Source organism: Paracoccidioides lutzii (genome assembly GCF_000150705.2).
Source record: "Paracoccidioides lutzii Pb01 unplaced genomic scaffold supercont2.25, whole genome shotgun sequence".
Taxonomy (NCBI): Eukaryota; Fungi; Ascomycota; class Eurotiomycetes; order Onygenales; family Ajellomycetaceae; genus Paracoccidioides; species Paracoccidioides lutzii.
This window is the reverse complement of record NW_015440971.1, coordinates 415,270-436,036: the sequence shown is the minus strand read 5'-3', so window position 1 is coordinate 436,036 and position 20,767 is coordinate 415,270. Positions and strand designations below refer to the sequence as shown.

Sequence of the window (20,767 nt, the reverse complement as noted above, 5' to 3'; positions counted from 1 at the left end):
AACCAGGTATCCTGTATCTGTATTTGTATTGTTCTGGTACTGTCTATTACTGGCCGCTCTCTGGCTGACTTCTCTCCCACAACTTCAACCTCACTCACACCTCACTCAACCTCACTCAACCTCTAATCTCAAATTTTCCACACTCCCTCATCCTTCTCCTTTCCCTCTCCCTCTCCTCTCTCCTCATCATCACCCGTGGCTCTTCAAAGTTCACTAGAGATCCCTCTTCTCTTGGCCTCTCCCTGTCTTCTCTATTATTCCCCCTTTCCCCGCTCCCTCGCTTATATTCAGGGGAACTCTCACCTCTCAGCAAGAAGGTCACTAACTCCCATCGATTCGTGGCGTGGCTAGGTGGGTAATTCCAAGGGACCAATATACACACGGCCTTATAGGCATCGCACTCCTTTTTTGTATGTACAGGTACGTGCTGTGAGTTTATGGTTGTGGTGTTTCTTTTTAAGAGTACATTATTATTACTTTTTTTCTCTAAAAACCTCGGGGATGTCCTCAACCTCCTACCACCCCAATGCAACCTGGCATTTACATGTACCTCTGGCATCTTCCATGTCGATCCCCTCTGGCACTTCCAGAAGGCAACAAAATTAAATAAGGTTGAGGAGGCCGAAGGACCCGATGCAGTATCCATCCTCGTCATCCATCAGAAATCCTTTAAAAATGCCATGAACTACAACTCTTCTTATGGTGTCCTCTCTCTTCTCTCTCCACTTCTTCCTTTTAACTATTGTCACATCCAGTGTTCCCGTCAATATCCCTCGTCCCACAAGAATTCGGCTATCTTTTCACCTTGTCTGGACTAACCTCTCTTGCTAATACTACTATGCTTGTTGCTTACCAGCCCTTTCCCGGTTATTGATTAGGTTTAAGCAAAGTGGTGACGATACCTCCCGAGCGGACTTCTACACTCCTATTACTCGACCCGATTTGTCTTTCCTCGTCCCATTGCCGGCTCGCGTCGTTGTCCCTTGCATTTTGACCGACATTCTGGATCGATAATCATGGCATATTATGAACCTCATGGATGGCAGGCTCCCATGCGCCAAGCATCCTGGGAGCAATCTGTTCCTCCTCGGTCAGGTTTGTCAGCCAGCTTGTCCCTATATATATCCATGGGTACTCATTCTTCTAATACGATATTTTTCCCAATGGTTATAGGAACCAGCTCGACCTCCCAGCGTGATGATGCGGCTGCTTTTTCTTCGCAGTTTGATGGTAGGTTTTTTTTTTTTTTTTTGTTTTTGTTTTTGTGGTGGAAACATACTAACAAGCCATGAAGAGGTTGATCGTGCTATTGATAATCTTGTTAAGAGCGGGAAATTATTCAATGCCATTCCTCGTCGGGACTCTGTGCCCTTGATGATGAGCCGTCCCTACCCGGATTATGGTATGTTTCATCCGCCCACCTAATACATATTGCACTCCCCCTTTTTGGTTGGTTGGTTGGCACATCCTAAACTATGTCTCAAAAGATCCTCGCATGATGGGCACAATTCCCTCGCGTCATAACTCGATTGGCGACTACGAATCTCTCCGCCCCCACTCTGCATCCAACGCACAAGGTTTCTATGCTGCCCAACGTTACCAAGGGCGTCCAAACGAAGTGGAGCAGATGATGCAGGCAAAACGACGGATGGCAGCACAGCGTGAGGGAGAGCTCCGCAAATACCATCATCAACAGCAGATCCATCGTACGTGACGAGTGTTGCTATTCGTTTCCTATTCCTTGATACTGATATTTTTTTTGCTTCTTGGCTCTTTCGTTCCCTTGAGTGTTTTTTTTCCCTTCAGATCAATATGTGTTTTATCATTATTACTTTTGCATTTATACAACTCCATGTCATATTTTCCCGTCTTATTCTTATTCTTGCGAAAATTTATATATGCTCATGTGTTTTGTACTTGCATCTTAACGTGGGTTGCATTGGAAAAAGGCCTTTCCTCCGAAATGTCTGGAAACAAATCCGATCGTTCCATGAGTCCCGCTGCGATGAGCGAAGAAAGTCGGCGCGAATGGATTGCACGCCAGCGTCGTGCTTTGTATGGCAATGGTAACGCCGATTTCTACCCCAATGGTGGGCTTGGCGAGGAGAACCAGTCCTCTGCTACCCCAACAACCAATGCACCCGGGGTGCGCGGTCCTTCACCTAGAGGTGTAGACCCTTTTGGCCTTGGCCAAACTCAGGGACAACAGGGTAACTCTGAAGGCGTAACCCAGTCCTCATCGGGTGCCACCACCAGACCCTCCCCTGTCGTTCCCCAGTCTCGATCCCGTTCCAACAGCATCTCCTCCCCCAGCACTGGCCCCACCTCTTACGGTATATTTGACAGCGCCAATGCCAGCCAGCAGAAGTCACATGCCTCCACCTCGCCGCTTGGCGGCGGTAACTCGGAGTCCGCATCATCCCGTCAACTGGGTTCGAAACAAAACGTTACCGCTGTTGGCCCGATCGGATCCCGCCCCGCCCAGCCATCCAACGCTAGCCAGGCAGTTAACCCGGCTCTCAATAAACGCTCGACGACCCCACTCCACTCTCCATTAAGCTACAGCTTTGCGTCAAATGAGAACGCTAGCGCGGGCGGCAATGGGAACGAACTTTCTACCTCGGCCGCTTCCAACCCTCCCAACCCGGCTACCGCATCAGCCTCTGGCTCAGGAACGAATGAGTCCTCCAGTCACGTTGGGCTGGGCTGGGGCAATGGAAGTGGCGTATGGAGATCTAAGAACTCGTTGGGCGTCCAAGCATCTGTCTGGGGCTAGAGGAAGCAAGGTTTTCCACAGAAGGGACTGGGGCAGGGGAAGAACACGACGTAACAGAGTCGTTGCCTTGCGTTTCTCCAGGCGACGCGTTTCGACTAAATTCTCTACTTGTCTTGAGATGGATGGTGTGCTTTTTCTTTCCCATCCCCCCCCCTTTTTCCCCCTTCTTTTTTGTTTCTCTTTTTTTTCTTTTTTTTTCTTTTTTTTCTTCTTTTGGGATGGCGTCGGAGGTAAGGGTAGCGGAGAGACTTGGATCCCCAATAATGGTCTCCCCTTTTAATTTCATTCTTTTGTATAAGAAATTGCATCGGAGAAAGGAATCTTTGTTTTCCCTTTCTTTTCTGTTTTGTTCAACGGTGACAGGGTAAAAATGAACGGGGCAAAAACATGGATGACGGGAATGGTTTTTGCTTGTTTTTCGGATTTCAATTTTTTATTTTTATTTTACCTTCCTGCTCTTTTAATGTGCACGTGGTCGAGTGGCTACGTAGTTATTTCCTTCGGGGTTTGATCTGGCATGGGATTTATGGATTTCGTTTCTCATCACAACTGGAAGGGGAGGTGAGAGGAGGTTGGATTGTTTATGGGTAGTGTCGTGATTGATTTGGTTTTGGTTTTGACTGATTTTGAGGGGTTGGAGGGCCGGAGCATCGGTCTTGTGTGTTTGTTGTGTTCTGTATTCCCCAGCTATATTCAGATTGTTTTGATTTTGTCTCGTATGTTGAGTTTTGGATTTGGTTATTCTTTCAATTTTATTTAACTTTGCTTGTCCTTTGCTATGTGTGGTATGGCTTTTGGCTTTTGGATCTTGGATTGGTTCTGGTTTTTGGTTTTGGTTTTGGTCCTGGAGGGCTTTGGTCTTGGTTTTGATATCATTACTATCATTCTACTTGTTTTTTGTTTTTTTTTATCGTTCTTTTCTTTTTAAGTATTGCCCTTATAGGACTGAGGCGTGTTATTCAAAGGCTGCTGGAGATCTTTCCATCGAGGGATAGGTTGATTTTTTGGTTTAGTTGGATTGTGAGTAGTGATATGTGTGAGGATTTTCTACTTTTAATATCCTTTTATCCCCCGTTTTGGAGTTCCTTGATTGTATTCCTTGCAACTCCCTCCTCTTATAACCCCCTTGTTGACTTGTGGTTGCTGCTGCTTGCTACTACTTTGTTTCTCCTTTCTTTTCAGCCCAAGGACACAAAAAGCACCATCTCCAATCTTGATCTGAATTAAGCTTTTTTCCCCTTTGTTTTCTGTTTACCCCGCACCCTTTCCTTGGAATTTTTTTTCCCATCTTGCTTGAATGATTTGAGTTTAGGTTCGGCGGTTAACTGCGGAACTCAAAAGGTTGGATTTTATCAGTGGACGGTACGGTGATTGCAAAAAGGCAGGGCTTGGGCATTGGTATGATATGGCTGGCATTTTGTGTTGCGTTTTCAGATTTATGTGGTGTGTAATGTGACTGTGATGTGATTGAAATTGGCTATTAGGATTGAGTTAGTGAAGGGCAGAAGAAATGGTTTAGCATTTTCCTACGTAGAATTTCTGATGACAGATTTTTCTCATGACTTCTCTCCTCTAAATAGGTAGTATTGATTGTTCTGGATTCACTGTCAGGGGGTTGCTTGCATCACCCAACCTTTTCTCTTAAACTCTTCTATAGTTTTTCGGTTCTGCCCAATGTAGTGTTGTCCGTCTCTGTACGTGTTCGGGCTTCATTACAATATCTTCTAGAGGATCTACATTGCACTGTGTTTGCCCTCTCATTTGCCTTTTGTATTTTCGTTTGAGGCCAGGATGGACAGGTTGGTTTCGTTGAAAATTCAATGTTAGAATTTGATCGGGATGGTGTGGGACGGAAATGGATTGAGTATGATTCTAGAATTGCCTATCAACGATGGACGTCTGAGTATGATTGAAATAGATTAATTGGCATATGCTCTGTTCTCCTTGTATGCGCTAAGAGGTCCTTGATTGGGGGGTTATTGAACATGTTAATCTTAGTTTTATGCGACCTGGAGCGACTGAATAAACATCTAGGAGAAGAGAGCAGCTTTGATGCCAAAAGCACTCTTGTTTACAATTCAAATTGTAGTCAAACAAACCTTTATTAATTATTAAATACACACAGCCTCAGGTGGATTAAAAAATAAAATGAGGCGGCTGAAGAAAAAGAGGACGAAAACAGATCATCTAGATCACCACGCGCCGTTACTGCGTCCTTGATGACCAAACATAGTTACTATTACATTCATGTAAGCACTTACCACGATTATCCATGCCTCGAATCACAATACGATACCTTCTTGGAAAACAATAGAGTCCCAATTTTTGAGAGAACAGCAGAAGTAAAACTATCCTCATCGTCCACTGAGGAGCTATCATGCCCCTCACTCTCATCCCCACTATGCACAAATTCATAATCTCTATCCCTTGTTGTTCCGTTTCTATTCCCCTGCACATCAGTATTCCCGCAGCTATGGCTATGAGGATAATAAGCCGATGGCAAAACAATTATACCCCCTGCACTAATACGCCTGACTGAAGTAGCAAAATGAGTTGTCAAAATCACCAGTGAAAATGATGACAATGACCACTTCAAGAGAGACTGCAACTCCAACACCTTCCTATCAATTTCGTTCAGGCATTCAACGAAGTTCACATGCCAATCCTGTATTGTGCCTACTTCCCTGCGCAGTTTCAGCAAAGCCTGCTCAATTGTTGCAAATGTCAATTCAATACCAATAATGACAAACCTCGTGGTGGTGGGGGTGAAGCTACAGTTGATAATTTTACGTACCTGACCAGTTCTACATTCCTGGCGCCAGTTGCACGGACCAGGGGTGACAGGGGGCTCTGAGGGAAATTCTTCGTGAGCCATGACTTTCCTTGATTGTTGAATGTGTTGAGAGTTTTCTCATGAAAATGTGGTTGTGTAAATTTGGAATGAAAGGTAGGAGAATACAGATTCTTTTGGAGTCTTGTACGTATGAGTGTCAAATGGAGGTCTGACAGATACGTCAACGAGATATCAAATTATGCTTAAGGGCATTTAACCGGCGAGAAAATATATGTGATATTTTATCTTTGAGGTTGTTCTTGCAAACCTTGTCGATGTTGTAATGAAAATTGATAAAAATTTGGGCGACAAAATATTAGGGATATTTTGACTTTTACCTGTCCACTATCCAAGGAGCCATGTCTCCTCTTAACCATTCATAGAAGATGATGGGGGGGGTTTGAACTGTCAGGGAGGATAGTGAGAGTCAATGTTTACTGAGTGACCCCACTGATATCCTTCCCACGAACTATGGATGCGCTAGACTTGGATGAGAAAGGTGGGCGGCTCTCCTTAAGCTCCCGCTTGTGGACTAGTCTTCTTTTAGCTTAGCCCACAAAGTTTAGTGTGAACGGCGGATTATTCTAAAGTCAACCTCGGTAGATACAAGCATGTTGTACTGCAGAACATGGCGCTGGATATTTCGTTTCAAACGGGAATAATATATAGAGAGTACTCCGTACTGCAAGGTAAAAATGAATACAAAACGGATTCTTATACATTACCTTTCGAACGGAACGTCTTGCGACTTATATAATTATCTAACTCGGTTCGTGTGACCAGGGAACAGAAGCAATAAGAGAAAGAAAAAAGTCCAGAGAAACCAGATAATACAAACCAACTTCCTGCTACCACATGAGAATTTATAATTAATCCAAGAGCTCCAAAAGAGGGAAAAAGAAAGAAAACCAAAGACCGCTTCCAAAAAGTCTAAAAGGGTGATCACACCAAGAACGGCTCCAAGATGGCCTTCCGCCTATCTTCCCACACCCTTCTCTCCCTCTCCTTCTCAGGTCGTTCAATATCGTTCGAGAAAATCGTTTGCGCAAATATCCTAGCAAATATCTTACTAACTGCCTGCCGTCTTGCTGAGGCGGCGGTTGCCTTTGCAGCAATAGCAGTAGGAACATCTGGATATGATCCACTGGTCGATTGGTTGCCGGGCTTTCCTAAGCGGATGCTGAATGTTCTAGACATAGCGTTGACCATCGAGGATGCGGGGGCAGAATTTGTGATGGTTGAAGGGGAGGTTGGGATTGATTGTAGGGGGTCGGAAAGCGAGGTTTCCGATATCGAATGGGTTCTCCGGGAAAAGAATGGTTTTGATGTCGTTGGGGAGAGAGGGGTTGATAGAGAGTTGGTAGGTGATAGGGGGGCGATTTCGTTCACGACGCGGTTTAGCATGAATGTGACGAAGGTAAAGGAAACGCTGTGGGCGGGGGAAGAGGAGATAACTTCAAGGATTTGGGTTTGTAACTGTTCCGTGGTTAAGGGTGAAGATTTGGATTTTTCGAGGTTTATAACATGGCGCTCTAGCTCGTGCCAGAGCGGGGCGGTTATTATGCCACCACGTATAGATTTGAGGAAGGAGAGGAGGGTTTCGGAGAGAAGTTCGACTCTATGACGGGACGGGAGCTCGGGCGGAAATACAGACGAAAAGGGCGTGTTGGTGTCTAGTGCATCTCGGACGCGGGAGAGTAGGTGATAGCGCTCGCGGCTATCTGCCAAAGTCCATGTTTCCGCCTCGAATGGCCAACCTAACTTCTCAGCGCTCCACGGTGGCAGATCACTTTGGGAATTGTCATCGACCATGTCCCATTCGGCGACAGCCCGTTCCGTAAGTTCAGCTATCGTCTCCGTCAACCTGAACAGTTCACGGGGAGCTGACAGACGGGTATCTTGCTTCGTATGAGTTTCGGTGGAGCGCAACGATTGAACGCCGGGATTAAGGTGTCGTGCCCCATCCTCAGGCATCCGCGTAAGATCTTCTAACGAAAATCCAAAGCATGACGTAAGCCACGAGCCATGCACCGGAATGAAGTAGTCCCTCCCATTGGTGACTCGTAAAACTATTATATCCTCAATTTTTGCCTCACCGTTATTCAGTTCTCGAACAAAAGCAATGTCGTATATGCAAAGGACGAGTTGTACATTTGTTGTTTCGCCAGGTTGAAGTGTATATTTCGGGCGAGTTTTGGGGTTTTGAGCATCGCCATCTGGCGAACCATCTACCTGGAGACGAAGCCAGGAAGGTGAAGTCAAACCATTTTCCTCGTCTTTGTCTGGAGGTCGATGATGGAAGCTGAATGTCGCCGGGACTCCGCTGGTATTGGCCACAGTCAGGCTCCGTGACACTGGAACATCGTATCGTACTTGGCCAAAGTTGACCACATTGGGATCATTCGCAATATGTGATGCTTGGTTGTCGTCTGAGTCGTCCGGGTGATTCTCTACTACAACCGTTACCCCAGGTCTCGCCTCGTTCTCAGCTTTATCCAGTTCTCGAACAACTTCCTGGTGAACTTTGGCTTTCAATTCGGGGACAACGGCATCAAAAGTTAGGGTAAATTCCGCAGCCAATGGTTTATGATCTGACGACACGATATCTTGATGTGAAGTATAAAAATTTAACCTGATTATATCTTTGGACTCCGTTTGATCATTACCAGAAGCAGTTGTAGCCCCGGTTGTATCTACATTTTCATCATAGTCATTGGCGCCATCTACCTCCGGATCGTAATAGAAAAGAACACTATCGTTTTCAGCTTCCTGCTCCAGTCCAAGAGATTTCATTTCCTCGTCCCTTTTCTTTGCTTCTTCGGCTTCCTTGAGCTTCCGTTTATACTCTAAATAATCGTGTCGAGTGCGGAAAAGTATTCGATCGCACCAACTCGGCCCGCGTCGTTTTTCACTCGAGTCGAAGGTCCCAGTGGTCCCGATATCGTATTTATATGTTGGCAAAAACGAAATATGCCCTTCCCTCCAGCCATCGTAAAGTGCTTTCCCACTCCTTTGCTGCCGATGGAGCTGGTCATGAGGGAGTAATGAAGCAAGAGTAGTCACTAGAGATGCTGGATCAAGATGCGGATCAAAAATAGAATTATCTTCCAAGGATATATGTGGCTCGGGAGATAAATTGTTTGACCCTGTATCTATTGAAGACCGGCCAGAGCCTATACTGTTTCCATTGCTATTCTGTGTCGGAGACGAAAGGCTCGCTTTCTCATCATGAATCGAGGGGGACTTCATAGCATGGAATTTATTTTCAGTATGCAAATGCAGTAGCCGTCGCACGTCGTCGCCGGGTATATCTTCCAGACGATAATTGAGATCTCCAAACCAAAATCCAAAGTCCTCATATCCTATCATGTTACCGTCGTCTTCTAAGATATCATCGCCCTCTTCGAGAGGGTTGAATTTAGCACGGCTTATGATCTGTGAAGCATCCCAGTTCCTCCTGTCTAAACTACCTTTATCCGCGCCGGCCGCAAGGTGACAGTTGACAAAGACTAGTCGAGTCGTTCCGCCAACAACTATCCGCGTCGCAACCCCGCCCTTGTTCCCCATGTATCCCATCACTCCAGTACCCACACCCACGGAGCTAACGGAGGATATCATAGGGGCCACTGACGGAGATGCGTATACTAGTAAAAGCAAGCCTACAAGCTGCTGGGAAGAAATCAACTTATATCCAAGAGGCAGCGCATTCTGGACGGCCTCTTTCCACCGATTGGACGGGGCCGGGTCAACATATGGTTTCAAGGATTCCGAGGGAGACGAAACGTCGACAATTTCTTGTAAACCCAGCACATATATATCGACGTCATCACCAGGAGCTCCGGGCGCTGGTAGCTCTAGACTGGCAGTATTCCACTGTGCAGAACCCTGCCCAACCAGTTCCTGATCGACCCAGGAATCCGCCTCGCCGTTCCTCCTATGAGCCTTCTTTGCATTTCCTGATCTCGCATATATCTCGTTTTCCCTGTTCAGCCCAGAAGGTTTAACGAACCAGCAGCCGATATCGGCTTCTGTTCCAGGCAGAGCGGCAACATTCCATGTGCCGATCTTCACGCGAATTTGACGCTGGCGGGTAAACTCAGCCTTCCTGGCTTTGACGGCCCGCGAAAGAGATTGAAAATCAGAGGATGGCGGGATATCATCACCGTTGCTGTCGAGGGAATCGAGGAAAGTACCTGACACATCTGTGGGGTTGGACTCGGCCTCGCGGAGGGACATAGTTTGCGGCATAAATGTGGCCAATGGTGAGTATTATGTGGGCAGGGTCGTGGAGGTTTAACTTCTCCTCATGGTGGTTCGGAAGCACATTGAGCACTTCCTTGGAGAATGGTTGAATATGATGGTAGCGTACGTGCCAGACCCGAGCGAGAGGTACTAATCCAAGCCTTAGGGTCAGCTGGGCAGGCTGGATTTCCAAGGTGGTCAAAGAGACCCGAAAACTAATATACGTGCTCCGGTCGACCGTCGATCGTAGATCCGGGCGAAACAGAATGGGGCAGTTTAAGGGGAAGAAGATTAATCAGTCGCATTCAGTGGAGGTGAAAATAGGCCATGGATGAAAGAAAGAAAAGAAGAGTATATTTGCTGGATATATCATTGTTCTGGTGTTGGTGGTTGAGACTATGTCATAGCAGTGTAGATCTGTTGATAGCTGTTTAGTTAGTCAGCACAGTATCAAGTGGGTTAACTAACTAGTTAACTATTAATCAATTTATTCAATGAACATAGAAGAACAGTCAACGCTCATATCTCTCATATTTATTATCAAATCTCTATCGACAAACGTCCTGGATGTTTATATATCTCATCTCTCAACATTCACTGACTATAAAACATACTTGATATATTCACTCAAGTAATATTCAGCTTCCTCCATCCTCCCCCACCAACCAACCGCCTTCCCATTCACAGCTATGACATTCCGACGGGGTAAAGATCGCCGCAGCAACATGCACAGCAACATCAACAATCTCAACAACAACAACAATAATAATAATAATAATAATAGCAGTAGTAATCAGCAACTGAACTACCGATCCCTACACAACCGGAATCTCTCAAACCTTGCGCAGCCTTCCGACTACGAATCTGACATCCCAAACAACTACATCTCGGACTCCCAAGCCCCCAACGGCTCCTCCATGGCCACCGATCCCTCCCAGCTAAAAACCCCCTCACGCACAAACGAAGAGCTGAACTTATCTGTTCTCCAGCGCCACAATCCGGCAATCCACTCCATTCTCTCCCTGGCCCCATACGCCGTCGTCTACATCTTCAGCGCCACCAAGCAGCTATGGGAGAAGAGCGGAATAGAGGGCACCTTGTTTGTCTGCCAGTTGACCCAGGGTGAGCTTGGCGAGGAGCGCTATAGCGTGCTTGTTCTGAATCGACGCGGTATGGACAATTTTGAAGCCCGGCTGACCGACGGCGACGACGTGGAAGTTACGGAGGAATATGTTATTTTGAAAGTTGAATCGACGGGCGCGGAACCGGGCGCGAGCACGATCAAATCAGCGGGTGGTCGTGAGTCGGTAATTTACGGATTATGGATCTTTTCCGAACCTGCGCCTAGCTCTACGGCTGAGGCTAGGACGTTGAATGCCCGGATTATCAAGGAGTATGCTGTGCATGGTGGGGAGAGTAGGAAGTTTGCGCTGGAGAGGGCTGTGGTAGAGCGGAGAAATAACGTCCTTGTTGGTGCGGCTCATGTTGATCAGCATGGCGATGAGGGAGTGCAACAGGGTGGTGTTCCCATGGGCCGGCAGATTTCCCTGAAGGAACTGTTCGGTCAGCAGAGGCAGCAGGATGACGAGTGGAGTGTCAAGGTCCATAGCCCCTCGTTGCGAAATGTTGATTTGGAAACGCAGTTGGCCCAGCAAAATCTGCAATCGGGATATTTTCAGCAACAAGAGAATGGGAACTGGCCAGTACCCCCTGCTGCGCCGCCGACAAATGGAGCCAGAAATGATGTCCTTGGCGCTCTTTTCCGGAAAGCGTATCAGGGCCCTACTAAGTGATTTGGGCAGTGTGGTGCTCGTCTTGATGTATTTTTTATCTTGGATGTTTACCGCTGCCGCTGCCAAATGGCATTGGTGGGGACAATGGTCGGAATGCTCTACGACTAGTATGATACTCATTTGTTATCTTTCTCCATCATCTTAAATAGGGCTCTTGCTCTCGGTCAGATGACGCAATGAGATATACAGCAGTCTACAAGGCCTATTTCTTGTCCTTCTGTCTAAGTCTAATGGGACGCTCTGGCAATTCTATATCTTTTTCGAATAATATCCCTTAAGAACCCTGCCGTCTTCTCTGCCATGATATCGCTATGCCCTGTATATGCGGAAGAGTGGGGAGGAGTCAGCAAGACTAGAGCTTCGCATACACAGGCCCTTGTCTAGTATATCGAATGGCCTCAAACCCCAAAACAAGGGATGAGAACGAAAAAGCTAGGGATACGACAAAAGCAGACATAAACACTTACGGATACAAAAGCCATGCACCACTCCGTCCTCACACACTTGCATTCTCGGGGCATTACTAGTGCCGTTGCCCATACTGCCTCTTGCTCGAATGATATCCTCTCGCGTCTGATCAGCTACCCAATGATCACTTTGGGCAAAATACAGCACTAGATCTGGGGAATGATTTGTTGGAGTGGAGGTGGAAGTTGAACTTTTAGTGGGGGATGAGGCTATTCCCCATATTTCATCGCTCCACTTATCGGATGTTATATCACGCATTTCATCAGCGGACATGTGTCTGTTGGAATGATATGTCAGCAGGAGTTCGTCTCTTATTTTTATTAAACGTATTTCCCCCCTGCCTAACAGCAAGTTTGTGTTTGTATTTACACTTGAGCACATTTACACTTGTAGATGGCCTTGAAAAACGGTAATGTTATGTAGATAGCTATTCAAAGGGGAACGATCCAGGGGACGGGGAAGGGAAGAGAAGTAGTTGAGAAAATTGAGGAGGGAATAAGTCAAAATAACACATGTAAACAAACATCCAGATCTTACATTGCTTGCTCAACACCCTGTCTACTCTTCAAGAATGCTATTGTTATATCAATTGCGTCTTCTGGCGGTGAAACCATTACCACCGCCACTATGCTGCGTAGCACTGATTCTGGCAATATGTATACCAGGAGTTTGACAAGTAGGCTCGCAAGAAGCGCTAGGTATGGCATGTAGAGGAGTTTCTGTGCATTGGATATCAGTTAGAAATAAAACGGGGCCCAGCGTAAGCAGGGATAGGGCAAAAGGGGTGTAGAGAGCCGAAGGCGAAAATGAAAAGCAGTAAGATTCCGAGAATACGGATTAATCAGATCGTGTCTGAGAGAGAAAATGCGATAATGAGTAAATAGATTTAAAAAGAATACGGACAGTCAACTTCCTTCCAGCCGAACTCTTTGCAATATCAACAATAGTCGGAAATAATAGAATTACGCCTATGATGTCCATCGCACCGTCATTTCCAATGGGTGTCGTTTTCTTGGTCTCCGTATGCCGTCTCAGAATCTCCATGGAGATATATGCCCCAACGGAATGCCCAATTAATATCACTTTAACGGCCCTCCCTCCCTCCCCTCTCTTCTCCCCGCCTTGATCATCATCGCTCTTATTTTTCTTCTTGTGCAATCGCAGCTGTAGATTCTCATGCCAGGCGGCCACGAAATCTTTTAGATTCCCGTACACAAACTCGATCTGCTCAAAGAGACTGTAGAGCTTTGGGTCTGTGGAGTGAGGTTGTGATTGTGATTTCTCTTCTCCTGTTCTATTTTGAGACATGCTGCTGGTGGAACTGAGACCACTACTTCGGCTCATGTCATCTTCAAGAATCTCAAATCCGCCCATGCTTTTCCCGTGGATGATGCATTGGGGTATACAGCCCTTATTGCTATTGGTATCACTAGCACAAGCAATTGATGAAAGATTGGAACTCAGCAAGGACAGATATGTATTGTAATAGGATATCAGACCTGGATTTCCCGGGATGAAGAATAGCAATATGGGTTCCGCCTCATCTGCTGAAGAGTTTGTGATCGTTAAGAAGCTGTTTGCTGTGATGTGGGGATTTGTTAAAAGGGGCATTTTCGCTCTGATTTGAGGAGTATATTATGCATATGAATTGATGAAGAGCAGTTATGTGGTGTTCTTATGCGCGTAGAGTGCTCTGGGGAGATGTCAAAGTTGAAGCTTCTCTTTTGAAACGGAGAAACTTTTTTCGATGTTGAGAATTTTCCGTTGAAGTTACTTAATATTGTGCCGTTATTTGCACATGAAAATTTTATACGCTGCCAATCATTTATGTAATGCTTAGATTTTCCTACTATTCCTTTATATATTCTGTAAAAGAAAGGCATTAAAGGAATATCTGTAGATGGTATTGGCCATAAGTCTTTCATCCCAATTCTAACTGAACTAAAGCCGACAAGTCATATCCATCTATTTCTGGCCCCTGAGTCCAACTCTTCGTTCTAAAACTAGGTGTAGTGAGAGATTTTGCCTGTAACCGGGATTGCTTAAGCAATGACTATACAAGAGGAATATCATGGAAGATATCATAGCCCAGAAGGGCCATTAGGAAACAAAATAAACATATTTAAAATGTACACGAATAAACTGGTCCAAGAAGAAATCATATATGATCTTCGGAATCATATGATCACAGGTGAGGATAATTCAGTATAGATAGCACCAGAATATTCCACATTCTAGTTTGATAGCTTGTACAGATATGCGTCCATTCTCTTAGTGTTATTTATCAAGAGCGGACAAAACATTTGTAAAGCGGTGGTGCAGATTGAGTGGCCGCAGGATAGGATATTGAATGTACTCTACCTATCCCAGATATCTCCAGAAGGGGTGAACATTATCTGAGAGGTCTTCAACATCTATATTTCGAGATCCAACTTGTTCTAGCGTCCCTCAATGTGCCTTGTTCAACCTGTTCTGGCAGTGTGAGAAGAGCTTCTTGAAGTTCTAAATTTCTTATCCAGTCCGCCTCATGCTGTAGTTACAAAGTGCACTGGGTTTGTTCAACACTTTGGTGGAATCATCAGCATGGGCGAAGATTTCCATGGTACAGACGACAATGAGGGAAGCATCAGCGAAGGCAGAGAGATCGTGGTAATCACCTCATTAAATGGAAAATCTTGCGAGTTGTGGGATTTCACACTGCGCTGAGCGCTTTTCAGGTGGTGAGGGGTAACTAATAGTTAATATCATAGATCATTGCACAACCTGATAGTATGAATGATAGCTCAGTCCCTGTGCGTGCATGACAGAATAAACTTATTAAGCTCAGTGCAAAGTTCAGTGAGTATTCATCCATTCCTGTATGAACTATATGCTGTAGCTGGCACTGGTACGTGGGGCCTAAAATATCCCCTACAAGGGTGAAAGATGTATTGAATGCCAATGTTCTTACAGACCAGGTACCCAGTCTGAAAGTCTGTTCTTAACTAGACACCATTGCTATTAAAGTAAATAAATATAAATATATATATATCTTGCAATTTCAATGCTGAAGGTGCAGGAGATTCTCCTTATAAATCTTTCTGCAACATTTGTTCTAGGGAGCTGTTGTCGGTTTCCTGTCGTCACTTCAAATTATTTATTTCAGCCTCAAACCATGCCCCGATCTTGGCGCCTGGGGCTTACAATCCGGGGAAGGGCAACTTAATTTGGGAAGTTAATGACAACCTGTGGACACCATGGATCAGTATTCGGGCTAAACATCATGCAAGGTACCATGTTCTGCGTGTTTGTTCCTAATCACTTGATTCGGAAAAAAGAAAAAGCAGCGGAAAAAGGATCAATTATCCCATTGATATATATGTGTGCCTTTCTTCCCTCAATCTCATTCTTAATAATAAACACTAGAAAAAGGATCCAAGGCGAATTCATAGATATGGCGCATGGAGACGCGTTAAGGGAAACACACGTGAGACGTTGGAAGAAGCGGCATAATAGCTGAACTAACTAAATAAATAAATAGCCAGCACACAGATGCACAAGAGAATAGGATAGGATAGGATAGGCGCACTCCGCAAAAATAGAATGACCGAGACAGAAGAAGGAGAAGAAATGGAAAAGGCCCATACGTTCCCAAAACACCCACAAAAGCAAAACACCATACCAAACAAAATCCACTGCACAAAACACAACCAACCTGACGGCGCACGTGAGACAAGAGAGAAGAGGGGGGAATAATGAAAAACGCGGTTTTTATGTAGAGCGAGTATTGTCTTCACCTCCTCCACTGCGATCGCCAACATGGGCCCAGCAAGGATAGCGCCACCATCATTCTTCTCGGGGGATATTTGCATGCCGTCCTTCAGCAATGGGAGTGGCAGTGCCGATGGCCGCACTATTCGCTTTCGTCCCTGGCCCGGACCCCACGTCCCCAACCGCCTCTGCCGCGACTCCCATTCCCGGTGAAGCATTCTTCCCGGCAACTCCTGCCTTCAACGACGACATGGTCAGGTTAATGGAAATCTTTTTCGGCCCGCCGCCACCGCCACCAGCAGCAGTGCCACCTCCCGTCCCGGCCTTCGTCTTCAACTTCGTATTCGACGATACCACATCACCGCCACTACTGCCATCACCAAGCCTCTCCCCAGCCGAAAAATTCTTCTTCTTCCTCAAAGCGCTAACACCGCTACCCATGGAGGAGCCGACGCTGCTAAGACTTGAGCTGCGCCGCTTCGTGCCCGAGGATAACTTGATGAGCTCGTCGTCGTCGTCGTCTTCTTCGCGGCGACGTTTTTCGGTGTAGCGGTGCGGGGGGAGGCGGGGGTTTGGTTGGAGTTGCTGTTGAGGGTGCGTGCTGGAGTCTGAGGTGGTGATGAAGGTGGTTTCAGTGAGTGGTTGTTGAGCTTGTGGCTGTGGCTGTGTCTGCGCTTGGTCAAGGGTGGAAGGTAATAGATCTGCCGGCTGCTGTTCCTGGACATTAACGTCCATAGGGTCGCCGTCGTCATCGTCGTCAGGGTAATCGACGAGAGGTTTGACGACGGGCGACGCAGATCCGTTGACAGCGACCCCTGTCGTCATCGTTGTTGCGGTCGCCGTCACAGTCGTATCCATTCGTTGCTGCTTTTCCTGCTGATAGTCGACAGTAAGCACCGCTGTCTCTTCACCGAGACGACGCGCATGCAAAACTTTGACATGCACGCTTTTCTTTTCTTCACTATCACGAAAGAAACTTACCTCATCTTCCTCGTCATCCGAGTTATCGAAGTACTCTTCCTCCGCCGCATCCATCTCCCGAATGCCATGCCATCGCTGCCCACCGTTGATGAGCATTCGCGGCACAGCAGCTGTACCCGACTCATCCTGGTTAAATAGCGTCGCATCTGCACCTTCAGCAGTATTGCCGTATCCTTGCATCTGATCATAACGCAATATCAGATTCTGGAACGTGTCAACGTAGGTGATGTCCTTGAGAACATCTCTGTGCTTCCCGACGACGTGTATGATTATCGCCTTAATATTTTCGCGTTTGACGAATTCGAAGAGTTCCAGACAGGCGGAGTTCAGCAGGTTGTCTCGCGGCATGGATTCGTAGACAATGTTGAGGATTAGTTCGAAAATGTTGTTGTGGGTCATCTGCGCTACGTAGAATGTATCTTGGAGGCTTATCAAGGCACGGAAGAATTTCACAGCGGCTGGCAAAAAAGGTCATGGTTAACGCGGAACCAGCTCCTAACGACCAACCTTCTAAAGAGACAGATATTGCATACTTAGTTTCAAATGTTTGTGCGGCACTGTTAACATTTGCGCCACCTTAGGCGTAAGTGACTCCCCATGTATAAACCCTCGACATCGTAAATAATGCTGCCTAACAAAGAAAGTGAGAATATCAACAAGATGCGAATAAAGCGAGACTTCTTGAAACGTAAGATCATTAACTAAAAGCGACATATTTGTCAGTATTCAATACTAAGCCTTTCTGCTCGGTCTTTTTCTTTTCAGTAATCTTACGTGATTTCCTAGCGTCCAGTAGTTTGAACGGTGCAAACAACTTTTTCGCCAATTCATCGAAATGGCTCTGCACGAAAGCGCCCGGTAGCGGCGGGTTCTGCGGGTGCAGTTTCGAGGCACAGTCTGCTCCAGTGCTACTCTTCGGATCCTGGATCGGCAACAGCGGGTCTAGGGTGGCCTTAATTGCATCCGCCAATTGGTTCTTAACACCCAAATCTGTCTCCGCATGAAACAATTCTATAAGCCTATCTGTCAGCGACACTTTATTCTCATTCATGACCTTGAGCATATATCCGCGCATCATCAGCTGGTCGTGGTCGAGCAGGGCAACTAGGATGTCGATGCCGGTCGTTCTTATGGCGGGGTTGGGGTGCTTCACGGAAAACGCGATGACGGAGAAGAGGCCGTGACTGATGAAGTTGGTGAAGAGGCTGCCACGTGCGGGAGCTTGGAGGTTTTTGGCGATGGCGGCGCATTGTTGGAGGAATTGGACTGCCTCTTCTTTCCGCTTGTTGTCTACATTTTTCGGGTTGAAGACGGCGAAGAGTTCGTGGAGGAAATGGGTGTTACTTTGGAGGTGCTGGACTATATCGACTTGGTTGAAGAAGATTAGGGAGTTTAGTACGGAGAAGGTGGGGTCGTCGAGAATTCGGGCCAGTACAACGTCTTTCAGATATTGTAGGCGCCAAGTGTGTCTGATTTTGCGCAGGACTACTGGGTCCTTGATTGGAACAACTTGTTTAAAGCGACTGCGGTCATTGAGGTATTGACGATGGTTTGCCTTGTGAGTGGGGAAATCAGGATCGTCTGGAGGGGGTATGTGGAAGGTCAGTCAGACAAATACGAAAAGTTAGAAAGCATAGTTAGTTGAATGCGACGTACATTCCAGAGCGCCAGCGACACCATTGATAACGTGATCGTTCACGAGCAGCTCGGTGAGAGTATTGTCGTTGAGCAGTATAATGGACTTCATAATATTACATAGCCGGTGCAGATCCGGGAGGCTTTCTAGGTCTTCGGCATCGAAAACCAGGGGAACAAGCTTGAGGATGTATTCATCGCGGAGTATAAATTTGGTGAGTGAATCTCGTGTAGGACCGATGCTGGCTTGTCGTATTTTTTGCTCAACATCTGAAAGATTTCCTAGGTCTGGGGCTGGGAGTATGACGGGATTTCCGAAGCTAGTGTCAAGGGCATCATCGGAAAGGGAGTCATCTGAGAACTAGGCATTAGTGAATCGAGGATATCGATCGTCATGAGGACGCAAAGCAACAGGTTTGTTATGTTAATCAACTAACCTTGACCCGTGAAAGATATCATTTGTCGCTGAACATTGCTCACGAACTCCCTTTAGATCGCGAAAAACCCCATTAGGAACATGTCAACCGAGTGGCTGAATCGCGAAAAAGAAAAACGAAGAGCAGGAAGAAACCAAAAGGGTACGAACCAAATGACAGCGCAACCCTCTGCCTCCTGGAAACTTAATGCCATATCTGTGCCGCTTGCCTCGGTCCACACGATCAACGTCTCTGTCCTTCAAGTATCAGCCCGTGTTCCTATCCGCCTGTTCCGAAGAGGGTCCAGACGCAGAAGAAGATTTGCATTTGCCAGACCTTGTTGCTTCTGATATCCATCATCCCTACAAACCCTGGTCTCCAGTAACATGCGTTCAGGTTCTTCCTCGGACTCAACGTAGATTCGCGGTTCATCCTAACAAAGAAAAATAATCATGCATTAGCGAAAGCGATCCTTTCGGTCGGCGCGAGATATCTGAGCAAGGCAGCACGTTATGCGATCGGACTAATGTACGAGAGCAGAGGTGTGGATTGATGAGATGAGGGTGAGAAAGGGGGGGGGAAGAAAATAAGAAAAAGAAACAAAGAAGCGCACATACATCGATAACTTGAGCAGAGCACAAGCCGGTCCCTCTATCAAACCAGTCATTATCTCTGAGTTCATAGACCTTGACCCGCTTGCGATCGTTTGGCGGTGGCGCCACCGCTGCCATCATCCGTGATAAAAGAGGCGTCTCGTCACTCCGGCGACAACTCTTGTCGAGAGTACCGGGGGGTGATGAGAGCCGCAGCCAGTACACGCAATCTCGTAAAAGTTGAAGGTGGAGGAGAAGAGAGGAATGAGAGGAAGATAAGGATTTACGACAGGGGAGACAGAGAGAGGTCGCGATCGGCAGATGCGCCGACGGGAAGAGTGGGATGGGGGAATTTTTTTTTTTTTTTTTGTCTTCCTCTATTATTCTATTCTTTCCTCTTCTTGATTGTCCTTTTCTTAGTGTTTGCGACGAGATAGCGTCGTCGCGAAATTGCGGTGGTTACTTATATTTAAGTGCGATCTACGGGCGTAGACGTGGACGGAAGCGTTTGTGTACCCTAGGGGCGGGGGTTTCAAGGGAGTGCGCCTGGGTAGGGTTTGGCAGAGGAAGCTCAAGACCGCTGTACTTTAACAGGCGCAGGGAAATAGAGATGTTTAGGCGACAAACAACGCGAGCGACGGGTGTGTGGGGGAGGCGACGGGAGATGGGAGGCTGGAAGAGCGAGAGAGGAAGAATGTTGAAAACTGAGGATGCTGGATACCGAAAGGATCGGGGTTGTCTATTAAATAGGGACCTGGGAGAGGAATAAGGTGGGCAGACAGGCGGGTTCGGGGCTGGGTGAACGGGGGCAGCAGTATTCAGAGTGAGAGAGAGTGTGTGTCTCCGTGTGGCCTCAGGAGTCGAGTATCGTCGCGACGGAACGATGTAGGAAGGAGAGCAGCGGGGGAGAGATGGATCAGATGGATCAGAGATGGCTACGGCGGTAAAAGAATGACATCGGTTGAAAGTGGATAATAGAGATCGCCTCCGTGGAAGTGGAAGTGGGTATTAAGTTTAGTCAGTCAGATATAGTTGGCAGTGGAAGAGGTTGGACGTGGATGTTGAGGTTGAAGGTTTGACGGATGAGGGTTGAAGTTGGGTCTGGAGGCTGGCCGCATCGGGTTAGTCTGCAGGTCTGTGGGTTTGGGCAGAACGTTGAAAGGAATGACGTGTATCGCGCGCGAGAGAGTTACCTCAAGTATTAGGGATCTGTTCGCTGGCTGAAGAGCAGTTTATGCTGGCTCCTGCTGGACCTGTTTTCTTCTCTTTTTATATATAGC

At 46.7% G+C, this 20,767-nt stretch overlaps 6 protein-coding genes across 6 annotated transcripts; 2 read left to right on the top strand and 4 right to left on the bottom strand.

Annotated features, from left to right (window-relative positions):
* Window positions 1-1,016: 1,016 nt before the first annotated feature.
* On the top strand, window positions 1,017-2,776 carry PAAG_07830 (hypothetical protein; the record flags this gene model as incomplete). The annotated part of the gene is made up of 5 exons (XM_002790485.2): window positions 1,017-1,095; window positions 1,174-1,230; window positions 1,295-1,402; window positions 1,488-1,706; window positions 1,950-2,776. The coding sequence occupies 5 exons, from the start codon at window positions 1,017-1,019 to the stop codon at window positions 2,774-2,776; spliced, it is 1,290 nt and encodes a 429-aa protein (XP_002790531.1).
* Window positions 2,777-5,042: 2,266 nt separating this feature from the next.
* PAAG_12423 (hypothetical protein) lies at window positions 5,043-5,651 on the bottom strand (the record flags this gene model as incomplete). The annotated part of the gene is made up of 2 exons (XM_015847914.1): window positions 5,043-5,480; window positions 5,571-5,651. The coding sequence occupies 2 exons, from the start codon at window positions 5,649-5,651 to the stop codon at window positions 5,043-5,045; spliced, it is 519 nt and encodes a 172-aa protein (XP_015702486.1).
* Window positions 5,652-6,551: 900 nt separating this feature from the next.
* PAAG_07829 (phosphatase family protein) lies at window positions 6,552-9,845 on the bottom strand (the record flags this gene model as incomplete). The annotated part of the gene is made up of 1 exon (XM_002790484.1): window positions 6,552-9,845. The coding sequence occupies one exon, from the start codon at window positions 9,843-9,845 to the stop codon at window positions 6,552-6,554; it is 3,294 nt and encodes a 1,097-aa protein (XP_002790530.1).
* A 695-nt stretch (window positions 9,846-10,540) lies between these two features.
* PAAG_07828 (hypothetical protein) lies at window positions 10,541-11,644 on the top strand (the record flags this gene model as incomplete). Its single annotated transcript, XM_002790483.2, has 1 exon — window positions 10,541-11,644. The coding sequence occupies one exon, from the start codon at window positions 10,541-10,543 to the stop codon at window positions 11,642-11,644; it is 1,104 nt and encodes a 367-aa protein (XP_002790529.2).
* A 227-nt stretch (window positions 11,645-11,871) lies between these two features.
* PAAG_07827 (hypothetical protein) lies at window positions 11,872-13,723 on the bottom strand (the record flags this gene model as incomplete). Its single annotated transcript, XM_015846346.1, has 4 exons — window positions 11,872-11,960; window positions 12,112-12,389; window positions 12,650-12,831; window positions 13,016-13,723. 4 exons carry the CDS (start codon window positions 13,721-13,723, stop codon window positions 11,872-11,874), a joined length of 1,257 nt encoding a protein of 418 aa, XP_015700740.1.
* Window positions 13,724-15,937: 2,214 nt separating this feature from the next.
* On the bottom strand, window positions 15,938-19,625 carry PAAG_07826 (hypothetical protein; the record flags this gene model as incomplete). The annotated part of the gene is made up of 8 exons (XM_015846345.1): window positions 15,938-17,301; window positions 17,377-17,544; window positions 17,618-18,424; window positions 18,500-18,832; window positions 18,916-18,961; window positions 19,061-19,146; window positions 19,231-19,327; window positions 19,512-19,625. The coding sequence occupies 8 exons, from the start codon at window positions 19,623-19,625 to the stop codon at window positions 15,938-15,940; spliced, it is 3,015 nt and encodes a 1,004-aa protein (XP_015700739.1).
* Between the last annotated feature and the right edge of the window lie 1,142 nt (window positions 19,626-20,767).